This window comes from Crocodylus siamensis, chromosome 3, assembly GCF_052110815.1.
Source record: "Crocodylus siamensis isolate JL-2025a chromosome 3, ASM5211081v1, whole genome shotgun sequence".
Lineage (NCBI taxonomy): Eukaryota > Metazoa > Chordata > Crocodylia > Crocodylidae > Crocodylus > Crocodylus siamensis.
This window is the reverse complement of record NC_143397.1, coordinates 59,196,208-59,219,138: the sequence shown is the minus strand read 5'-3', so window position 1 is coordinate 59,219,138 and position 22,931 is coordinate 59,196,208. Positions and strand designations below refer to the sequence as shown.

General features: G+C 41.6%; 1 protein-coding gene across 1 annotated transcript in view; it reads left to right on the top strand.

The window, feature by feature from the left end:
* Positions 1-1,210: 1,210 nt before the first annotated feature.
* Positions 1,211-22,931, top strand: part of LOC149868307 (transmembrane protein 232-like) — a 40,152-nt gene continuing 18,431 nt past the window's right edge. Inside the window, exons 1-4 of the mRNA XM_090037206.1 lie at positions 1,211-1,329; positions 8,667-8,778; positions 15,607-15,712; positions 19,928-20,085. Of these exons, the coding sequence (XP_089893332.1) occupies positions 1,211-1,329; positions 8,667-8,778; positions 15,607-15,712; positions 19,928-20,085 (495 nt within the window). The remainder of the gene's footprint in view (positions 1,330-8,666; positions 8,779-15,606; positions 15,713-19,927; positions 20,086-22,931) is intronic.

Below are 22,931 nucleotides of genomic sequence, written 5' to 3'. Positions count from 1 at the left end.
CCAGTTTTGGGCTCCACAATTCAAAAAGGATGTGGAGAAGGTTGAGAGAGTCCAGAGGAGAGCCACGCGCATGATCAGAGGTCAGGAAAACAGATCTTATGATGACAGGCTGAGAGCCATGGGACTCTTTAGCCTGGAAAAGCGCAGGCTCAGGGGTGATCTGATGGCCACCTATAAGTTTATCAGGGGTGACCACCAGGATCTGGGGGAACATCTGTTCACCAGAGCGCCCCAAGGGATGATGAGGTCGAACGGTCACAAACTCCTGCAAGACTGTTTCAGGCTGGATATAAGGAAGCATTTCTTTACTGTCCGAGCCCCCAAGGTCTGGAACAGTCTGCCAGCGGAGGTGGTTCAAGCGCCTACATTGAACACCTTCAAGAGTAAATTGGATGCTTATCTTGCTGGGATCCTATGACCCCAGCTGACTTCCTGCCCTTTGGGCAGGGGGCTGGACTCGATGATCTCCCGAGGTCCCTTCCAGCCCTAATGTCTATGAAATCTATGAAAGCTATGAAATCAGCAAATTGAATCACTGTTCCCCGAATTGTCTGAAGCCAAAGCGAATACTAGCCACTTTGCACAGGTCTATCACTTACTGTGCAGTAACCAAAATTACTGCACAATATGGGCACACATCTACACATGCACACCCATACTGCACAGTAAATATGATGACTTATGCTGACTCGAGTATAAATTTGATACCTGCACTATGCAGGTGTCAAATTTATGCCTGATTAGCTACTGCTCAGTAATGCATGTGTAAACACCTTACTGCACAGTAACACTGTGTGTGTGGACTGACTTGGGACTAATTTTTGTCCCAAGTCAGACCACACACAGCAATAATGTGCTTTAATGCCTGCACATGTAGATGCTGGCCTATTCCTAGTTACTGCACAGTAATTTACTGCACAGTAAATTTAAGCTGGCATAAATGCATGTGTAGACACACTCACAGTGAAGTAAATTTGGGCAAATTGCTTCAGCTATACTTTGTAAATTGACAATTCATTGTAGCTCTTATGAAATATAATGTTCAGCTTTTGTAAGAAGCAACATAGTAGCATATATGCATTTGCAAATATGGATTATGTAGGACAGTTTTTTTCATCAGTGAAGATACATTTAGAAATCACAGTTCAGTGGTTTGTAATATATTCTGTATTTGTCTGGTTTAATTTTAGATTTATTACAGCATGTGAAGATGCCACTTATTAAAGTGCCAGTGGTACAAAATTTTGGAATACAGGCCAGTACACAACAGGATGAACTACTAAAGAGATTTTTGAAAAAAACATTGCTGAGTTGCAATGCAAAATCTAAGTAAGTGCAATTTAAATTGACTATAAGATCAGTGTTACATACAGTAAAGTAAGTTACATAAGTTTGTAAGTTTCACTTTCTCTATGATTAACTTCCTGTAGAGAGTTCCTGAGTTAAGTAATTCATTGCTATCTGCATAGTCACTCAACTCTGGAAGTCAGTATGACTTTAAAAATATGTAAATCACATTCATTAATAGCAGCACAGTGTTGGCAATCTTCGAGCAGTGGCAGGCTGAATTAAAGCAGTTGGTCTTATGCAAGCTGCCATCTGTAACCCAGTCCCCACCACTGCATACCATCCCATGCCCTAGATTTCCACTACCATGGAATACTACCAACTCACTTCTGACCTGCTCATAGCTGATGTGCTTCCTCTGCTACCGAAAGTCACCTAATTACCCAGATGCCAAACTGCCACTGCATTCTTTTCTCCATGGGGTGGTTGCATTCCCTTTGTGGGCCAGATCTGGCCTGTGGGCTGTAGGTTACTGACCCCTACTATACTCGGCCACCTCTTCCTCTCCTAAGTATTTGGAGATTTTTTGAATGATTGATTATAAGATCTAGAACTGACCTACTGAATACAATATTAGCTCCTAATTTTCACATAACTTAGTACACTTTATCATTTAGTTGAAGACACAAAGTCTGGTTTTCATGAGTATATTTGCAGTGCAAATGGCTGACTTCTACAAGAAACACTTCCATTAGACTGTTGTGTAGGGGGACCAGAGACCCAGCAAAGATCAATCACTGAAGCTCAACTGAAATTTGGTCTCAAGGATGCAGTTTGGTAACTCGAAGTGGCTTGAAATCATTTAAAACCAGATCCTTAGCTAATGCAAATGAGCATAGCTACTTTCCAAATTCTCCAAGGTCTTACTAGACTCAGAAAATAGTAGGCCTGCAATCCCTATAGGCTCTTGTTTAAGACATTTTTTTCCTTCTGCTGGAAACAGTCTTAGCACAATGCATAACATTTTGAAAAATACTGAGCTTGATCAAACAACCAGATTATTCTTTTCCATCTCGATTTGTATTATTTGATTCACAGTTTTTCTTTTTTCCAATGAAATTGAGTTTTCAGAAGTGTAGGATCTCAGATGAAATATGTACATTTAGTTTACAGCCTAAAAGTAAACCATTTAAATGGAATGTGATCATAAGAGGTCTACAATAAAATACACAATTAAACTAGCAGATATTCACTGATTCCCCTTGAAAATCTTTTATTTCTGTCAGATTAATTGGTCTGCTGTTTGTTCTTTTGGTCAACACATGCAAAACCTATGAGGTACTGAATGATTGACAGTGACTCAAACCTTTACAGAAATTTCTTGCTTGTCTTATAAAACTGATTCTTGGAAAAAGTAAAAACTGTACAGTGATTGCAAGGATTTCCTTAGTGATACAGGATCAAAAATGAAAAAAATCATAACTTCTTCGCCTGGGAACATACTGACCAGGTGGAGGCTACCTTCTTTTGCCTATTTACTGCCAGTTTGACAACTCATTCTGTCCATTAACTCAGAAATGGAAAAAGCAATATTCCTTCAGAGAAGTGCAGTATTGGTGGTACACTAGTATCAAATTTTACTTTTTATCTGGATCTGTGTGCAAAGTATTTGGTATGGACAGATCCTCTCAGGAAAAGTACGATATTTACTTGAATACAAGATGAGGTTTTTTCCCCCAATCAGCACAGGGAAGGGGAAACCCTCATCTTACATTCACATACAAGGAAACCTCATTCTATACAGTGGGCACATCTCCGTGAGATGCTTAATACATAGTAGCCTAATAACACTGTGCAGTTGCATGCCATGCAAAAACTGTGCTAATACACTACTATACTGTAATATTAAGCTACTGCCCCATCCTTCATTCAATTTGTCCTTGTATAGGGTTGGCCTCCTAAGCCTTTCCCTTTTGGTTTTCTAAAAGAGCACCATCAGTTCCTGTTGAATCCTACATGCGCTGATCCACAATGGAGGGAACATCATACCTACATATAGTATGACTGGGAGTACCACTGCCTTAACTACGTTTACCCATCCTTCTACTGACAGCTTGTGATCATACCAGCTCCTCAGTTTTTGTTTCAGCTTCCCTTTCATTTTCTCCAGAGCCACTTCACCTGTCGTTGTGCATTCACCCTTGCTCCCAGTATCTTGATTTGGTCCACTGTGACTTGTAACCCCAGTTTTCCTATTCCTTCCATCTTCGCCACTGCTAGGTACTTGCTTTTTTGTATGTTTAGTACAAGGCTTCCCCACTCAAGCAGTAGTAGACTATAATGGGTTATTAAAAGGGGATAAACACACAACCCTAAATGGAACCTTATATATTAAGTATTGTCTAAAACAGTCCCTCTCAGACACTGCCAAATAAATGCAAGGGAGCTACTACAGAGAACAGAGGGAGATACACCAAGGGTTGCTGTCTAGGGACTCTACTGTCTATACCAGACCAAGTGACAAGTGCTAGGTAAGGAGGCCTGTACTGGAGTTTGCTGTTCCTCTGTCTCTTCCATTGGAGTCACTGCTACTAGGAATTACTGGGCCAGGGATTATTACTACTCTACCACTGCTGCCAGGGATCACATCTGCTCCACCACTAAGGATCTACTGTTCCTTGTCACAGATTTGTCACTCAGGATCACTGCTCCTCTTCAGGTTCCTTATGCAACCCCAACTCTTTTAAACCCTGACCTGCCCAATAGCAGGCTCAGAAGTTTCAGCGCTTTTAGAAGTTGTGGGTAAGAGGTTTCCACATGAGCCCACTATAGAGAATTCTGCACAAAAAGCCCTTTCCCTTTGAAGAATTGATGGCCAACTGCAATGCCATCCTGTCAGGAATCTCTCCTGTTCTTCATGCACACTTTCCACTGTGGAATGGAGGACCACTTCACTGCAGACCTGTGCACAGATCACAGTGAGTGCAGACCTCATGAGCAATCACTCACACATTAAGGCATAGGTAATGCATAAGCACTGCCAGTGGGGTGGACAACTCTGTGCTGCCACCGCAAGTGAGGGGACGCAACTCCGTACCTCCACTGCCACTTGGTTTCAGCCAGGCAGCAGCCCTGCACCTGTGTCCCTCCATCAGTGCAGAAATCTGGGGGGAAACAAGCCCCTTCAAGCCCCGCTCAGTGTATCACCAATGTATTAAGCATTAATCGTTAATGTTATTTCTTGTCTGCACAGCTCTGACTTGCCATTAGGGCTAGGGACAGAAGTTACACATAAACTGGTTTAAGTGATCAGAAGTTGGTTTAAACCTGTAACAGAACAGAAGTTCAGTGCACTTAAGCCACTTTCAAAATGGCTAAAACTGGTCTAAGATAAACCTGGATGGATGTAGTATCAGATTAAACTGATTTAGATCAAACCTGTTTATAGAACCGGTCCCAGATCCCTTCCCAGTTCAAGTTAACTTACTTGGTCCCAGGATGCTTTGTAGCCCTGGGCTGTGCTGTCTGCTCCAGCAGAGCAGGGTCTTCCCCAATCCTCTGCTCCCTAGTCAGAGCACTAGCACTCCTTTGACTGGTTGAGAGGGTGGAAGGGGGAAACCCTGCAGGAGGAGGGAGGGTAGGGGAGGAGAGAGGTCTTGTTTCCACTCTCAGGAGTCTGGATCCAGGAGCAGGTCTGGGGTTTCCCAGCAACCCCCCCGCCCACCTCAGTCTCTGGCTGGCTGACAGAGGTGGGGATGGCAGGGGAAGCCTGTACTTGGGCTTGGTTCCACCCCCCAAAGCTGAAACCCAGGACTGTAGCTGGAATCCCTCAGCCACACCCTGCTTCTCAGTTTGTGGCCCAGCTGGGAGATGGTATGGAAAGCCTGCATTCGGACTTGGCTCTGATCTCCAGACCACTGAGTTGGGGAAGGGGCATAATATTAGTAACTGCTGCACTGCAGCCAAACTACCACTGTCAATGCTTGCAAGGCAGCCACCGACACTGTCCCATGCTGTGCCATCGCCCAAGGTGTGGATGTGCCAAGTTGTGCTTCTGAGCATTATAATCTTCCAGGTGGCCTGCACACAGATTAAATCATACAAATCATTAGAAATATTTTGAAACTGACAGGTTTTGCTTCTGAGCTGCATACTGTTTTTTACTATCGGTAGTGCTCTGTCACTAGATTCTAATGTCTATATTTATAAAACCTTCCTTTTTGCAACAGTCAGCTATTGGTTAAAAATAGCTACATTACTTTGTCATTAAATATTCATTAAAATGAGCTGTGGTAGACTGCAAGAAGCATCTAATTAAGGAGTTCTGTTTCTATACGTAAGGCTACAAATGGGCATTCTCCTTTCTTTTCAATAATGCATCATAGGCTGCAGTTAGTATCTGTAAAATAATTGATAAGGCAAAAGTTATTTGAAAATACATTCTAGAAATAGGAAAGTAGATTAGAGAAGATGATTTTGCTGTGGGACCTTCCTCTGACTTTGGGAAAAGTATAGCATCCTTTGATTTCATTTTTCCACAGCCTGAGGAAAGCTACAAAGCCATATCTAATTTTACAGTATTTTCCATGTCTGATATGTATTCTGTACCACAGAATCAGATGGAAAAAACATTTTTGCTGTTATTCACCTCCCAGCTAATACAAAATTGTAATGAAGGCTTGATCCAATGAAAAGACTCAATGGGCTTTAGATCAGGCTTGTATTTCTTATTTTCTTGCCAATGCACTGGTTCAGCCTCAGGGTACCGACAGACATAGTAACTGTACTGATATCAAATGATAGCTATGTAAGCTGTTAAGCTCTGACTGTTACATTTACATTCTCCTATAGTGATTTAAGTGTAGCAAAACTGTTGCATCTTAGAATCTGTGGCTGCTTGTACACATGACAGGGGTTTAGTCCCCTAAATTGAAATGGTGGGTTTTTAATTGCAATGATTAAAAAGCCACCATTACAATTAAGAAGTTTTTGTTACCATTACAGTGAAGGACCTGATCCTTTGTTCCCCCCCCGTGGAGACTTCCCACCTCTCCAGCAGCTGGTGGGGTGAGCTGCCGGTAGGCTGAGCAACCCCTGGGCTGTGGGGGACCTCAGTCCCTCCTCCACAGCAGCTTCCCCTCATGGCAGTGGCTTCTCTTGGGGCTGTTCAGGCATGGTGTTAGCTGTGCAGGTGCTGCCCCAGCTCACAGGAAGCACCTACTGGATCCAATTCTTCCCCAAGTCCATGTGGGGATCAGTGCCTGGTAGGCTTCCAGCATGCAGGCTCAGGGAAAAGTTGGATCTGGCGGGTGCTGCCTGTGAGCTGGGGCAGCACCCAACACAATCCAGCTGTTCCCTGACCCGAAGCTGGGGCAGCACCTGCCCAGTAGCAGTCCTTCTGGGTGGCCCCAGGGGGTGCCATTGCAGCGGAAGGAAGGACTAGGGCCCTCCACAGCTCAGAGGCTGTTCAGCCCACCGGCAGCTCACCCCCCAGCCATGGAAGACATGGGTAAGTTTCATAGGGAAAAAAAAAAGATCAGGTCCCTCACTGCTTCTGCCTTCAACCTACATCTCCTATGGAGGGGATGCAGGGGAGCAAGCTGTCAAAGGCTGCAACATTACAAATAGCTACATTGCAAACTAAACAACATGCAGATGTGGTTTAGTTTGCAATGTAGCAAACTAAACCATCATTTAAATCATAAAAAACCCTTGCACGTGTACAGCGTGATGCAATTAAACTGCAAAACTGGCCAATATTTGTCACATGTACAAGTGCCCATAAGAATAAAACTTTACCAGTTTCCTTCAGTGTTAAACTTTAATAAGTGATTTAGCCAACTTGTGTTACTATTGGAGCAGGCAGATGTAACAGCTACAGGGTAACAGCAGATACATGCTCCAATGTACATTGGTTACAAATGTAGCTATTTTTAACCAATAGCAGTGCCCCCTCCCCTTTTAAAGCCGCTAAAAGGGTATGTTTGTCCATAGCCTTAAATTAGTTTCCAAGGGTATGTCTACACTACAGCTCAAGGTATGGTTGTAACCATTCCAGTCTATCAAATCTGAGTACCAGTAGCAGTGAAGTTGTGGTGGCACATACTCCAGTCTGGGCTAACTAACTGTGTGTGTACCCAGAATCAGACTACTCTGAATCTCATGCTGCTCAGTCTCCATTGTTATAGGTACCTCAGCTAGCTAGCTCAGATTTACCTACATGTGTACTGCAATTACATCTAGTTGTAGTGCACACATACTTTAAATTATAAATAGACTCATACACCAGTGACCACCAGTAATAAGAAAACTGGGGAATCAGATAAGCTCTATTGATCAAGCATTCCTTGTGAGACAAGGGTTGGGGGACAAGGTGGACTTACCATTACTGCATTCTCTGTACTTAGGATGTGGCTGGGACCAGCCTGGGATCTCCTGTAAGTTACTACAGCATGAAGCATACATATGCTTCTTTCTGGAAGATTTAAATTTTAATTATTGCCTCATATACATTTCACCTCCTGCCACTGACTGATTAATTACTGCCTGCCTTAATTTATTGATGTTAGTCTTAATTCACCACTTTGCTTGATTGCTAATGTCAAGTCTCTGTTTCTGAGCATACCTACTGATGATTATGAAGACCCACCGTACCATGTACCAGCTCAGCCTAAATTGTGTGGTATACTGGTGCAGCAGACTGGAGCTTGTATGGCAAATCTCCCTTAAATTAAAAATGTAGGCTTTAATTGAATTAAACACAAAAAGAGTACTGCAACCAATACAGTCTTTCTTGTGTCATTTAATCAGAGATTAAATGGTAGTTTCTTTTGCTATCCCTATACTTAAAATATTTAGTGTGATGCAGAATTTTGTATTGACAAAGCTGTCAAGGAAAGAAGCCTGCAGTTGTGGCAGCTTGGCACAGGACAGCTGCAGTTTTGGAACTTTGCAAGGCATAAAAGTGCAGTCTGAGGACATGTCTACACAGCTGGGATTGCAGTTTACTGTACACATACACAAACCAGCTTTAACAAATCAGGCAGTTTAGGTATTAGTAGCAGGACAGAGCTCAGTACAGGCTAATTTACCCAGGTTCTCGGAGAGCTGTTTGAGTGTGCACTGATCTGTGCTGCCATATCCAGGTTTCTGTCAGTGCCTGAGCTAAATACTTTATTAAGATTTGGGGTATGTCTTCAGACCCAAGCTAGTTTTGGATTATCTTGGGAAGCAATAACATACCTAACTTTGACTTAATTTTAAAAAGGCACTTTATAAAAGGAAGTGAAAAAATTCTTTTTTGGAAACTTTTTCACTCGGTATTTTGAACTTCAGGAAGAGAATATGAAACTACAATAATTGTTTGGATATTTCTGTAGATATCCTTTAGAAGTCACAGAAGAGTTTGTTCAGAAGTTCAATCATGCAAAAAGTCCAAAGGAAAAAGAATCTTTACTAGAAACAGCCAAAAAAATGCTAGCCAGATGTAAGGTCAGTATACAAAATAACACTCTGTAATGTGTATATATTATATACACAGTATTCTAAATCATTAATTCCTTTTGTCATTTTTCATTTCCATCAATATATCTGTTATCATAAACCAAAGGTAGCAAAATGTTTAAAGCTTTCATTTTTTTAAAAAAATTGAGAATATGAAGCTTACAATGAAAAGAAAACCGCAAAGTTAGGCACATAGCACTTAAAGTATGTGAACAGTCCCACTGATGTTTTATTATTTTTTTTTCTTTTTCTTTTGAACAAATATGGTGGTTGTGTACTGGGAAAAAAAATCTTTTTCTACCAGACATTCTTCATTCAAAGCTCCCTATTTCAAAGGCTATCCAAGCACATTATTTACTAGTGTCCTCATTCAAGTCCAAGTTAAGTCAATGGCTAGACTCCTCTTGACTTGAATGCACCCATTCTCCTCTATGTGACTGAAAAGGGGGTTTATTAGGAAGAAACAGTTATGGCTCCCTGATTTTGTGTTGGGCCCTAACAGTGTTGAACAACTGTTTTACTTCAGTGGAATTATGCCAGTTTTTACATTTCTGAAGATCTGGTCCTATAAATGGTGTTTTTGGACTACTCCAACTGCTTTAGAAAGAAAATTAATAGTAAAATTCTCAACAGAAATTAGCATTACCAGAACCTCTCCTCTTTAGAGAGAAGAGCCATTGAGTCCCTAAGATCCAGCAACCAAATACTAATCAACTCACGGGCAGTAAGCAAGGAAGGACCTCCTCAATTGTCATGCCTGTATCAATGAAACTAACAGACAACTTTGATGCCAAGCACTGTAAAGAACTTGGGGAGAATCTCATGCCAACATTTACCCTTGAACTCAAAAACATCATCAAATCCTTTCTGGACCAGCTTCAGAAAAAAACTGTATACACTAATCTCCACCTTTCCCACCCCAGAGATATTTGACATGCTCCCAAAGATACACAAACAAGGTAACTCTGGCAGACCTGTTATATCAAACTGTTAGCTTCACTGAAGAACTACCAAGATTCATAGAAACTATCCTTAAACTACTTGTCACTCAAAGAACAAGTTTTTTGCAAGACATGATAGATTTTCTTGACAAGATCCAGAACACCAAGGCCAGGATTTGCAACCTTGGATATCACCAGCCTATACTCTAATATCCCAGACAAATAACATGCACCATAAAGGCACAGCTGCCTGCCTGAAATACCTGCAAGAGTATGAACTACAGTGAGATTTACAACTGCAACATATTGTACAAATCATCCGCTTCATTCTCACCCACAGTAACTTCACTTTCAGCAACGTCTGTTCCTTCTAACAATAGGCACAGCTCTGGGCACAAAGATGGCTCCCTTAATATGTCAATCTTGTCATGAGCCATTTTTAAGAAAAAAAAATGGAAAACTGCACCATCAAACATGCATAGTACCCATGTTATGTAGATGATAATACCATCACTTGGACTCACTGATTTCTATCAGAGCTTCAGCAACTACCACCCCTGGATCAAATTGTCTCTAAAATACTCCTGGACTATCATCAGCTTTCTAGATATAACAATCCATATCCAGAATGGCACCCTGCAAACCACTATGTACAAAAACCCCACAGACCAGAACACTTATGTCTACAAAATCAACAGTCATCCCAAACTCACCAAGAAAGCTTCACTATATAACCAGGTCCTCAGATAGCATTACATCTGTTCTGAAAAGAATATTTGTGACACCCACTTCACCAACCGAAAAACTGGCTTAACTTAGAAAGGATATTTCAGCAGATAAATAGACTGCATCTTGGAAAAAACACTCAAATAACCCTCATTAACTTCCTACAGTGCAGAAAGAGAACCTCCACTGACCACACGCCTCTGCTTGTCATGTACGTCCTATACTGAAACTTAAAAGAAGGATCATCAGTTACAGCTTATACTCAGAAAGACTTTGATGGAAATATTCCCAACCCCTTTCCTCATGACTTTCAAATAATCTCCAAACCTTGCTCAACTGATCAGCAGAAACTCAACAAACACAAACCAGTACATAATCCTGCCTGTAAACACATCTCCACTGCCACCCTAACCAATACTCCTCATGACAAAACCATCAGAACCTACAAATCCTACACGGTTATCACAGAATAATATGGTATACTTCATCCAATGCACTAAATGCCTCACAGGAACTATGCGCATGAAACTAAATAACCAATATGCTCCAAAATAAATAATCACGGAAAAAAGATAAAAGACAGAGACATCAAATCAGTAGTAGGACAAAACTTCACAGAACAGTCAACTGATTTCTGACTTCATAATCCTTATACTCAAGGACAATCTACAAAAGACCTTCAGAAGAAGGGTCTGGGAAGAAAACTTTCATAGCTTTACTAGATGCCAACAACTTGGACTAAATGTAAGTGCTGGTTTCATGATTTATAATACTCTAACTAGTGTGTCTTTTAGCCCTTCAATATTCCATAGGTAATAACTGTCTTTTTTTGTTCTGAATGGTCTTGTTCTTTTACATAATTAGATTATCTATTCAACTAAGTTTCTGTTGCTTCAAAATTACTCCTGATAACTTCTCTTTGCTCCTAGTTTACAGATCTCTTCCACACCCTTAACTATCTTTTTTCTTTTTCCCATGGGGCACTTGTGCCTGAAAGATTGTCTAACATCTCTCCCAACTATGTAGGTGGTCCAATAAAACGTATCACCAAAATCTTGCTTCTTACTTAATGAGACATAGTGTTTCCACCATATATAGGTACCGGTGTTTCTGATTCTTTTAATCCCATTTAGGATGACTTTTTGTATATTAAGAGAGGAGCATCTTAGGGACAAGGTTATGGAATTATAGCAAAATAGGTCTGGAAAGGACCTTGCGAGATTATCTAGTCCAACTCCATGCTCAAGGCAGGATCATCCCTATCTAAACCATCCTAGACAAGTGTACGTCTAACCTGTTCTTGAAAATGCACAAATGACACTCTTGCACAACTACTAGGCACAGTGCCCTCCCTCCCCACAAACACCAAGAACACTTTAACCTGCTACAAGTAAACCATGGGGATGAGGGCACTGTCAGTATCCTGCCACTGCAAAAACAGAAGTAGTTTATTAAAATATTCTTAAGAGATCCAAGGAAGAGGACCAAGTCCTCTGCTACCAAATGCAAAGACTCCCACAATCCATGCTGATCTGACCATGGGGTAAAATTCTTTTGATCTCAAATGTGGTGAATACTTTGACCTTGAGTGGAGGAGCAACCAGGAACCTCCAGACTTTTTAGTGTGAGCAAGGACATTGGTACACCTCACTCAAAATATGCACTGTTGGCTGTAGCCAAAACCCAGTTCTTCTGAGGAAGGTGAATCACCTCCCCCTTGTATCTTTAGCAATGAGGGTGAAAAAAAGCCTTCCCATCTTTATATAGTAACCAGCAAATCCCAGAAACGTGTAAATTAAAAATGGGGAAAATCTAACACCCTCCATTCTGCACTACAACTTGGGGACTGCAAACAAATCCTAAACATGACATCCCCTAACTGGAGAACCAGAACTCCACTTTCTGTCATCCAGCCACCTTCATAAATTTATTCCAAAGCTGGTTGTAGAGTTCCGCTTCCTTATCCTGCTGCTGGCCATGATGCTTTCCAATTTCCACCTGTTCTGGGCTGCAGAGCTTTTTGTGATTTCTAAGCAATGCCTATATCAGGGTGTCCCAGGCTTCCTATTGTTGATCTTCACAGCACACTCCAGGTATTGCTATTCTTAGATCATCCCTATTCAATGTTTATCCAAGCTTTTCTTGACAATCCCCAGTGGAGGAGATCTGACAACTTCCTAGGCACTCTATTCCACTGCCTCGCTGTTCTCACAGTAAAGAAGTTTTTCCCAATGGCCATACAAACCCCACTTCATGGCACTTTCAGGTCATTCTACAAGTCCTACTCTGCAGTGATAGAGAAAAGATGTTGACCCTTTTCGTCAGCTATTTGAAGACTACTATCTTGTCCCCTTTAAATTGCTTTTTTCTGCAAGTTAAACTCACCTAATTTATTCCACCATTTCTCATATGGCTTATTTTCCAAGACTTTTCTAATTTTTGGCACCTTTCTTTGGGCCCTCTGTGACTTATTTTTAAAATGTTGAACCCAAAACTGCACACAATACCATCAGTGATGCGTAGGGGAGCGTAGGGAAGGCATGCGCCTCCTCCCCCCGACAGTGCTGTCCCCAGTGCCACCACCGCCACCGCCTATGGATGTGCGCCAGCTTTCTCCCCACCGCCAACACCGCTGGCAGGTTCTGCAGGTGCCTCCCCAGACTCAGGAGGCACCAGTTGCCCATGCGCTATTGTCTAGCTGAGGCCTAACCAGTGCCAAATAAAGTGGCACTATCACCTCACAGTCCGGCTGAAGCAGCCCACAACTCCATTCCACTTTTTACAGCTTCATCACATTGCAGACTTATGTTGAATCTATGATCCAGCAAGCCCCCTAGAGCAAGGCACCTCAAATTGTGGACATATAAATGAAACTGGAGAAAACATTGGGTATATATTCCTAAACAGTATGTTTACTTTTGGGACTTCTTTCCCCATGGAAATGTCCACATGGCTCGGACAGCGAATTCTTCAGGAACATGATACCACTAGCAGGCAAGAGGGGATTTAGAGGATTTGGGATTAGAACCACTGCCCTTTTTCTAATATGAGAGTCAAGTAATGGGAAGGCTATCCTGCCAAGCTGCAAGCAGAAGATTTTTACTATATTTTTTTGCCTCACAGACGCTTTCATGTCTTAGGATTTTTCTGTAGTTACCACGTAGTGCTAAATTTCTTCCCAAGGAAACTGAAAGAGTCTTCAAAAACAACAAGCCCTGTCAGCTCAATGTCACTCTTCAACCTGAATCTACCCTGCATTAATGCAACCACTGTTAAGCAGAAATATGTTTTCAAATGATTTCTTTCTTATGGTACGCATCATATATTATTGCTTTGGAGTCTGCCAGCTCCACTTCCATTTTTTAAAAGCAAAGCTAAGGGTTTTGTTGGAAGAAAGGACTGTGGTAGATGACAGGAGCAACAGGAAAGTGCAAGTTAAATTGGATAATTAATATCTATGCTCTCACATTTTCCTTATCACCAGTATTGTAATATAATATCAAGTTAATCAATACAGGGGCTGGCATTTGGTTCTTCTGTTGCCTGAATGCCTTAGGTCTTGATCTTATGCTAGCTTAATGCTTGAAAAATTAAAACTCAAGACTATATAGTGTATTTTACTAGTTTGTAATTGAATAGACTTATTTTAAGTTTCTACAAGAGAACTTTCCACAATGTTGTGAAGTGTTATTTAGCTGGAATACTGCTCTAATGTGGTTTTATATTTCGTTTTGTTCTGTCCATTTAAATGTTTGCAACTGTTTTGAAAGGATAAAACAGTAAACACAGCATTTAGAGACCCCTAAATGATTCCTTGTGGACTTAGAAAGCCAAAAATAGATAATGTGTAGAAACAGAGTGGTCATTCATATTGAAAAGACATAAAAAAGCAATATACTTGCCGTTTAATAAACCCTAAAGAGAAGGCTGTGGTGCTTATACAATCTCTGCAACTATCCAAATGAAAAATGTTTACATTATGAAGCACACTGAGGGCCTTATTTGCAAGTCATGCTTTTTATTTTGAGAGTTATCTTTTTTCCCCTCCCAATGGATCTCTTTGGCAGTGAAGGTGCATTGACTAACAGTATTCAATAAAACCCCTTGCAGAATTGGCAACCTTGCTGAGGGAATTTTGTGATGTTTGGCTGATTTCACACTTGAGCATAGATATGCTTTTTGACCAAATTATTGCTGGATTTTTTTCAGTGCTGCAAGAATGCTTGACATTGCATCCAGTAATAAAGCAGCAGCCTCTTTCAGCATTGAGAACAGGAATTGGACAGTTGGAAAACTGCCTCAGCATACTACATTTACTGATGCTGTTAATTCTGTCAGCTTTGGTCTCCAAAAGACGTTGCCTTCCCATCCTGTGCTGACTATGCCAATGCAAAATTTGGGATGAGATGAGAAGGGTTTATTTTATTGTCCACTATGGAATTCTTAGTGCAAAAAGCCAGTTAATATTCCCAGTTGCAACCAGTCGCTGAAACATAGGAATATAAATGAAAGAATATCCATATACAGTGTGTTTCCATTGTACATACCAAAACCAAGTGTATGAAAAATGTTATGAAAATCAGAGGTAATATACCTTATGTGTTCCTTGTTTAATCACAAGTACTAAGCAGATAATAGCCTACATTTTGGCTGCAAAACCCTCCATAAATAGGGTACCCATTGAGCTGTAAAGAGTAGGAATGGCTGAAATCTAAAGTTTCAGGGATGTGTATTATCATGACAACATATTTTCACAGTCCCCAACAATTTTGATCCCTCTGAGCTTGTTATAAGGGTACTTTTCTATTAACTTAGGTGGAGCCACTACTGTGATTCAGAGATAGTAATTAATTGTTTTTGTTTGTAAGATATTAAAGATGGATAATAATGCTATAATTAGAGTTATGCAGCCCTACTCTTATCTAAGTCTTAACTCCAGGGATTAAGTGTTGCTACCTCATTAGGTCCTGCTATTGTGCTTTGCATCAGTAAACTCTTACTAATGTTGTTTTTAAAATATGCACTGTTATTTTAAATATTTTGGCTTAAGAAAAGTTTCACTGTATATTAAATAGACCAACCCCCCCCCAACCAAAACAACCCCCCTTTTGACTTTTCTTTTGACTCTCACTCTTTTCCTTTAAAACAGAGAAGATTAGGAATTAACATGTTAAATTCTGGAAAACATGTGGATCTTATGAGAGGCTGGACTGAAGCACTTATATTGGTGCACTGCAGTGGTAAAATCCAAGAAGGTACAATGTTCTTAACTGTATTTCTTTTAATTACTTCGTGCTCTTTCTGACCCAGCTGCGAAAGCAAAATTTAATTACTCCCAGCTATAAAAACCTGAAAGAAAGCCAAGATGAAGTAGGCTTTATGTCTTACCTGCAGAAAGAAACTTTACAAAAATATACTAATATTATCACTGTAGCATTTACATACAATGTTTCAGATTCTTCTATTTTTATGCTTAATTTCCTAAATTGCAGAATCATTTTCATATAAGCACCGCTCATTTTTTATTTCCTTTCTCATGGTATTACCTTGTAACCTGTCTCTGAAATCGGTTATTAATTAAGAGTAATTTAAAAAGTCATTTAATGATCTCAAAGTGCTTCATATAACTTCTTTTATACTTTTTGTTCAACTATTCCTACTAATAAAACTGGAGAATATTAGCTTGGTTCTCCAGATATTTGAAATAAAAATGTTATCTCTACATTTTTTCAAACTAAAAACATCATAATCACAGTAGCCCTTGTTTTGTAGAATGAAATAAAGAGTGATAGACAGTGATACTCATGGATACACTGATTTATTTTCACTATTTTACTGGCATATAGAATGTTAGCTAGAATAAGATTTATGTTAATAATGTCCTGGCAGATAAGTTAAAAGAAATAGTTGTCATATGTACCTTAGGTTTTTTGGTTAGGTTGAAGAGAAAGCGCAATAATAGAATGGCTAAAGAAAAGATCATTCAACCCTGCATATATGAAACAGAAATGATGGATGAGCGTATATGTAACAGCTATGATCTACAGTTCACACAGCAGAGATGTAGGACAAAGCAAAGTCACTTCATTTCTATTTTATACTTTGTGCAGTCTTAGTATTTTGTATGGGGTCATTCCAAAGGTAAAATGGGACTTTACATAAGCCTGTCTGTAGAACAGGTAGGGGTGGGCAATTATTTCTGCTGGAGGGCCACTTAATGTGTTTTGGGGACCTGTTAAGGGCCACATCCATCTCTATTGCTCTTTCTGTTACCTGCTCCTTCTCCTTTCCCTCTCTCTCTCCCCCTCCTTCCATCCCTCCCTCCCCACTCTCTCTCTCTCCAGAACTCGACTGGAGCTGTAGTTTATCAGGAGCCGTGAAGCTCAACCATGGACTCAAATGGGGACTTCCACCGCAGCAGGAGCGCGGTGGTGCCAGTTGTGGGTGCAGCCAGCAGGTTCCCAAGCCCTGACATGGAACCTGCCAGCAGCATCATAGGTGATGATACCGGCCACCTGGTGCAGCAGCACCTCTCACCTGGGTCCATACCTAACGCTACTGTCAGGCTTAGGGTTGGGGCTCTGCACGGGAGCTTCCACTGTACTGGGAGGGTGGTGGCGTCACCTGTGGACACCACTGGTAGGTTCTCTGTTGGGACTTCTGAACCTGCCGGCAGTGTCCACAGCTGCTGCTGCTGCCCATCCGCTGTGACAGAAGCCCCGCTCAGGTCCACAGCTGATGTCCCCACATCAAGGGCTGATGCTGCTAGGTGGAAGCAGTCCCACCTACCTGCCTGGCACCATGTAGCAGCTGGAGCTCCCAGCCAGCCACACATCAGATCCAGTGAGCTGGCAGCTGTCCACCTGCGGGCCGGAACGAAACTGTTGGCAGGCTGGATGCAGCCCACAGGCCATATTTTGCCCACCCCCGCTCTAGAATGATATTGTCTATCATGAGCCTGGGATATCATGGGGGAATATTCTCTACATTTACCAAGTTACCAGATCATTATTGCAAGGTCTTCACTTCTAGTTCAGTTTTTCATGGCATTTTGAGCAACTGTTTAGATAAAATGAAAAAGGAAATCTGTAAAGAAAATGAAAATTCTACATCATGACTGTGAAAGCAATATCCAGGGTACTATCAAAGTCTTTTGTTGCTTTTATCAGCTGGGTATTCTTGGGGGTTTCTGCAATCAAGAGAAATACTCTTCAAGAGGAAAAGAAAAATCAAAACAGCTTGGTGTGCAGAGAGTTTTGTGCTCCTCCTTGTTTAGTGATAGCAGGATGACTGCTACATTATTTCTCTTATAACTGGCAGGGTTTGATTAAAGACATTGAAATCTAAGGCACAGGACTGGAGAGTTAACTTTTTCCATGTTCATTCAGCTCTAAAAATTCTGTATTTTATGATGACATTGCTGTCTTCAGTTACACACTTGCTTGCACCCCATTTACACCTTGATGTAAATTAAAGTTAAGTGAGGCAAGCCAATGATGCGTATGTTTCTGTATGCTTTGAAAAAGATGACCTCTGCCAGAAACAGGAAGTTTGAGAAGGAAGTGTTAAATAAAATAGCTAATCTGGAAACTAAGGTTGATAGATGTAAAATTTAGGGAAGAGAAACAAAGGAAGGGATCTCAGCTGAAGAGAGGTTATTGTCACTACAAATAACTGGTGACTTTGGAGATGAAAACTATTAACGTTCTAGTACTGTGCATTCTACTTACAAACTTTCAGTCTGGTTTGATGATCTGAAACAGGTTTGTATAACTTTGAAGGTCTACCTTCAAAACACTTGTAGAGGGGGGAAGGAGTGCTGTTGGAAAAATATGGAAACCTTTTTCCAGATGCATAACTAATGATTTTTGCACCCTAGACAGAGATGACAGAGAGCAGAGGGGAGGTGAGGAAGGGGTACTGGAGGGATCAGGGAGATTGTGTCAAATGCCAGAAACTAGGGGGGCAGAGGACACTGAGCTGCTTCAGGCTCCCCACACACAGGCCTCTAAATAAGTGCTTAAGGCTGGTACCCTGCTTGCCCTGTTGCCTTTTTTTCCTGTTAGGCCAACTGGCCAGCCTCTTTTAATTCAAATTATTCCTCAAACATACTAATTAAGATCAGTCTACTATCTGCAAGCAAATAAGTACTGAATTATTTAAAAAGTAATAATACAGTAGCTGCACCACTTAATAATAAATACGTACACTGGTCAACAGATAAATTACATGTCTGAATTGTTTTGTCTGTCTGTTTAGGCCATAATCCTGCAACACAATCTGTAAGCATACAGTCTTATGCCCTCAAGGAATACCTTGAGGCAGGGAACTGTTTCATCCATGTACAAGCCTCCATTTATCATTCAATAAATAACAGCAAAAGTATACCAGTTTTACTGATTGCAAAGAGAAAAGGCTTTGACATAATAAAACAAAGATATATCTTCTTCAGTGTTTTGGAGAAGAGAAATACTTTTTTAAAAGTCCTGGGAGCTAGGAAGGAGCAAGGATGTATAGGTAATTATAAACTCTTTTGGCCAAGGACTGTAATTTATTAAATATTTGTATTGTTCTAGCAAAATGGGTTCTCACCCTAGCTGAGACCTTTGGGAACTACTGCATTATAAATAATAACAACACACCTATATTTTTGGATGAGTGAAGGAGGCTGAAAAATTTATTAGGACTAAGATTGATTCTTTCATCATATAACATATGGATGATCAGAGTGGAGAAAGGGAGCCCTAAACTCAGAAGATTTGTGTGGGACTGTGATTTCACTCATCCGTGCAGGATTTGTGGTATTTTGTTTTTCATTCTACAGACTTTAGAGGTTGACTTAAATTGTGTTAAGTCAAGACTAAGGTATAATGACAGGAAAATTTGGAGAAATTTGCATAGTGATTGCTTGGCTAAATTTTGCCAATGGGATCTATAAATCTGTCACTTTAAAGAACACAAGATTCACACAAATCTTTAACCAAAATTGAGAAAAGCCATTATTTAATATCAGAAATAGTTGAAAGACCAATTTAACAACCTTTTCAACCATAAAAAGCAATCCTGCCTTTTCAGCCATAATTTTGTATGGGCCATTTCATTGACATAGCAAAAAAGATCAGCACATCTAGCAAAAATGGATACTATACAAACTTTCTAAAAATGTGTAATTCTTTCAAGAAATAACTTGCATTATTACACCTTTTCAGTACCCTGTTTAATATTATTCTTTCAGATTTAGAATTTTTCAGTAACTGATAAATACAGATTATCAGAGAGGTTTCAGTTGTTCTGGAGTACAAACTTAAAAAAACCCTCAAGTAAATTTTGTTGTCTTATTTTTGTTCATAATTAAGCAAGTGCTTGATGCTTGTGGAAACTGTGAATGAATACAGTGTATGAGGTATAAATCATGGGCCTCTTAGCACTGAGCATGAATGAAATAATTCTCCATTTTGTTTCTGCTTTAGAGGCTTTGGATCTCCTTCTAGTTTCTTTAGACCAAGCTCCAATACATCTGGAACATATCCCTGTTTTACTTTCTATCGCTGAAACCGTTTTATTCCGTCTTTCTCTTGATGTGGCATGGGAATGTTACTTATACTCAACGGAAGTCAAGTTCTCAAAGGTTACAGTACTTTTAAAAGTCTTTATTAAGATTTCTTGTTATAAATATGTGTATTTTATATAATTGTATCCTAATTGTACTATACTGATGACATGAAATCTATTAAATAACTGGATTTGCATAAGTATAAATGAAAACAGAATGTGATCCAATTTGTCACATGACTTTAAAGTTTTAGTATTTTATAGTTTTGTTTGATGCAGTCTTGTGCTATAATTTGCTTTAATCTTAATTTTTCTCTATCTCTGAATACCAAATATCTCTGAGAAGTCACAAAAAGACATTAGGAAAATACAATTTAATCTTTCACAGAGTATTTAATGAGGCACTATAAAATGCATATGAAAGTCTCTACGTTTTTGTCCATAATGCATAAAGTTAACTTGGATTTCTTCATAATTTCAGTGACAGTCTTGCATAATGTGTGGCTCTCTTGCTAAATTATGTGAACTCTTTATTCTCCCATCTGGACTATCATTAACTGAGATACAGTATGTCAAGTTATACAGTCTTAATGCAGCAGCAAGACAGTTATGAATTTAAGAAAAAGGATGATATTAAGGTAATACAAACGGGAATGATCCAAACGAGGGCAATCTCTTCTCAAAGCTAAGCAAGTAAATCCAAACTGTGTAGCAGAAGACTCACTGGGCATGTCTACACAAGGTGCTTAACTGTGAAGTAGCATAGTTTAGTGTGCAGTAAGGGCATGTGTCTACATATGCGCACCCTTACTGCTCAGTAAAAATCCCTAATTGTGAGTAATTTTGGTACCTGTATTTGCCTGCATACTGCCCTCGGTCCAGCACCACCCAGTCCCTCAACTTGGGCTTGGGTCTGCTACTTGCCATGGCTCTATGCGGGCATACAGCCAGAGCTGCCTGCAGGGGGGCTAAGACCACATTATGGCCCTGCTGGCCCTGGACACTGCCTGCCAGAGGGGGAGCACTGGCCACTGTAACTCCTGAGCAAGCCTCCTGCCCACCATACTTGCCACAGAGTCTACACCCACTGGGGAATGGCCAGAGGCTGGGATGCTGGCCACCTGTCCCCAAGCTCTATCCCCTAGTTCCCCCATCCCACAGCCCACTGCCCCAGGGTGGCACACAAAGGACATTGTACATAGTTTTCACAGGGAAGAAGGGTGTTTATTGTTGGTGGATGATGTGGATGGTGAAGGGGCTCTGTTGGGGTGGGGGTGGCTCTGGTTGATGTGAGGGGTTCTTCTGAGATGCATCTGCAGTGAGCATGGTGCTAAGTTTGGGAAGAGGGGACAGTCTGTGGGTGGCAGTGCAGGTGGTCTATAGTGGGATGTGCTGGAGGAGATGGTCAGCCACTGCCTCCTGCACCCTGTGCCCTGGCCCCCATTGATGGGTGTGTGGCTCTCCTGGGGCTTTGGTGGGGGAGGCACTGCTGATGCTGCATACCGCTGCCATGCCTCCTTGGCCCAGGCCTTGTGGAAGAGCTCCCCCTGGGGCTTATTAATGTTATGCAGCACGTAGGCTGTGATGATGACCTGAGGGAGGTTGTCCCTCTGCAATGATGACCCAAGGGAGGTGAACTCAAAGTGGGTAGTGAGGGTGCACTAGCAGACCTTGAGGTGCCTGAAGGTGCATTCCATCAGGGTGTGGATCTGGCCCAGGCAGTGGTTAAAGTGGGCCTAGCAGGGGTCCAGCTGGCCAGTATAGGGCTGCATAATCCAAGGCAGGAGTTGGTAACCAGCATCCTCTGGGCTTGGTCCTGGGGCCAGCACTGTTCAACATCTGCATCAGTGACTTGGACAAGGGGGTAAAAAACACCCTATTCAAATTTACTGATGACACTAAGATGTTGGGGCATGTGGGCACACTAGAAGGGAGGAATAGGCTACAATCGGACCTAGACAGGTTGCAGGGGTGGGTGGATGAGAATAGGCTGGGATTCAACACTGGCAAGTGCAAGGTGATGCACCTGGGGAGGAAGAACCAGCAGCATACCTACAGGCTGGAGAACTCCCCTGTTGTCAGTGCAGAGGCAGAAAAGGATCTCGGAGTCATCATTGATGCCAAGATGAACATGGGCCAACAGTGCGGGGACGCAGTCAGGAAGGCCAACCGTACCTTGTCATGCATCCACAGATGCATCTCTAGGAGGTCCAGGGAGGTGATCCTCTCCCTCTATGCAGCATTGTTCAGGCCGCAGCTGGAGTACTGCATCTAGTTCTGGGCACCACACTTCAAGAGGGATGTGGATAACATGGAGAGGGTCCAGAGGAGGGCCACTCATATGATCTGGGGGCAGCAGGGCAGGCCCTACAAGGAGAGGCTAAGGGACCTGAACCTGTTCAGCCTCCACAAGAGAAGGCTGAGGGGGGATCTAGTTGCCTATTACAAACTAGTCAGAGGGGACCAGCAGGCATTGGGGGAGTCCCTGTTCCCCTGAGCACTACCAGGAGTGACCAGAAATAATGGTCACAAGCTGGCAGAGGGTAAATTCAGATTAGACATCAGAAGGCCCTACTTCATTGTCAGGGTGGCTAGGATCTGGAACCAACTTCCAAGCAAAGTGGTGCTGGCTCCTACCCTGGGAGTCTTTAAGACAAGGCTAGACAAACACCTTGCTGGGGTCGTTTGACCCCAGTACTCCTTCCTGCCATGGCAGGGGGTCGGACTTGATGATCTGCTCAGGTCCCTTCCGACCCTAGAAACTATGAAACTATGAGGGACAGAACTACCACATCACCCAGCTGCAAGTCTGGCACACCTGGCACAAAGCACCCACTCTCCACCAGGCCTGGCAGGCCAGAGTTTTGGAACGTGAGCATTGTGGGTGCTGCCTGCCCAGCTGGCACTTACATGCGTGAAGGC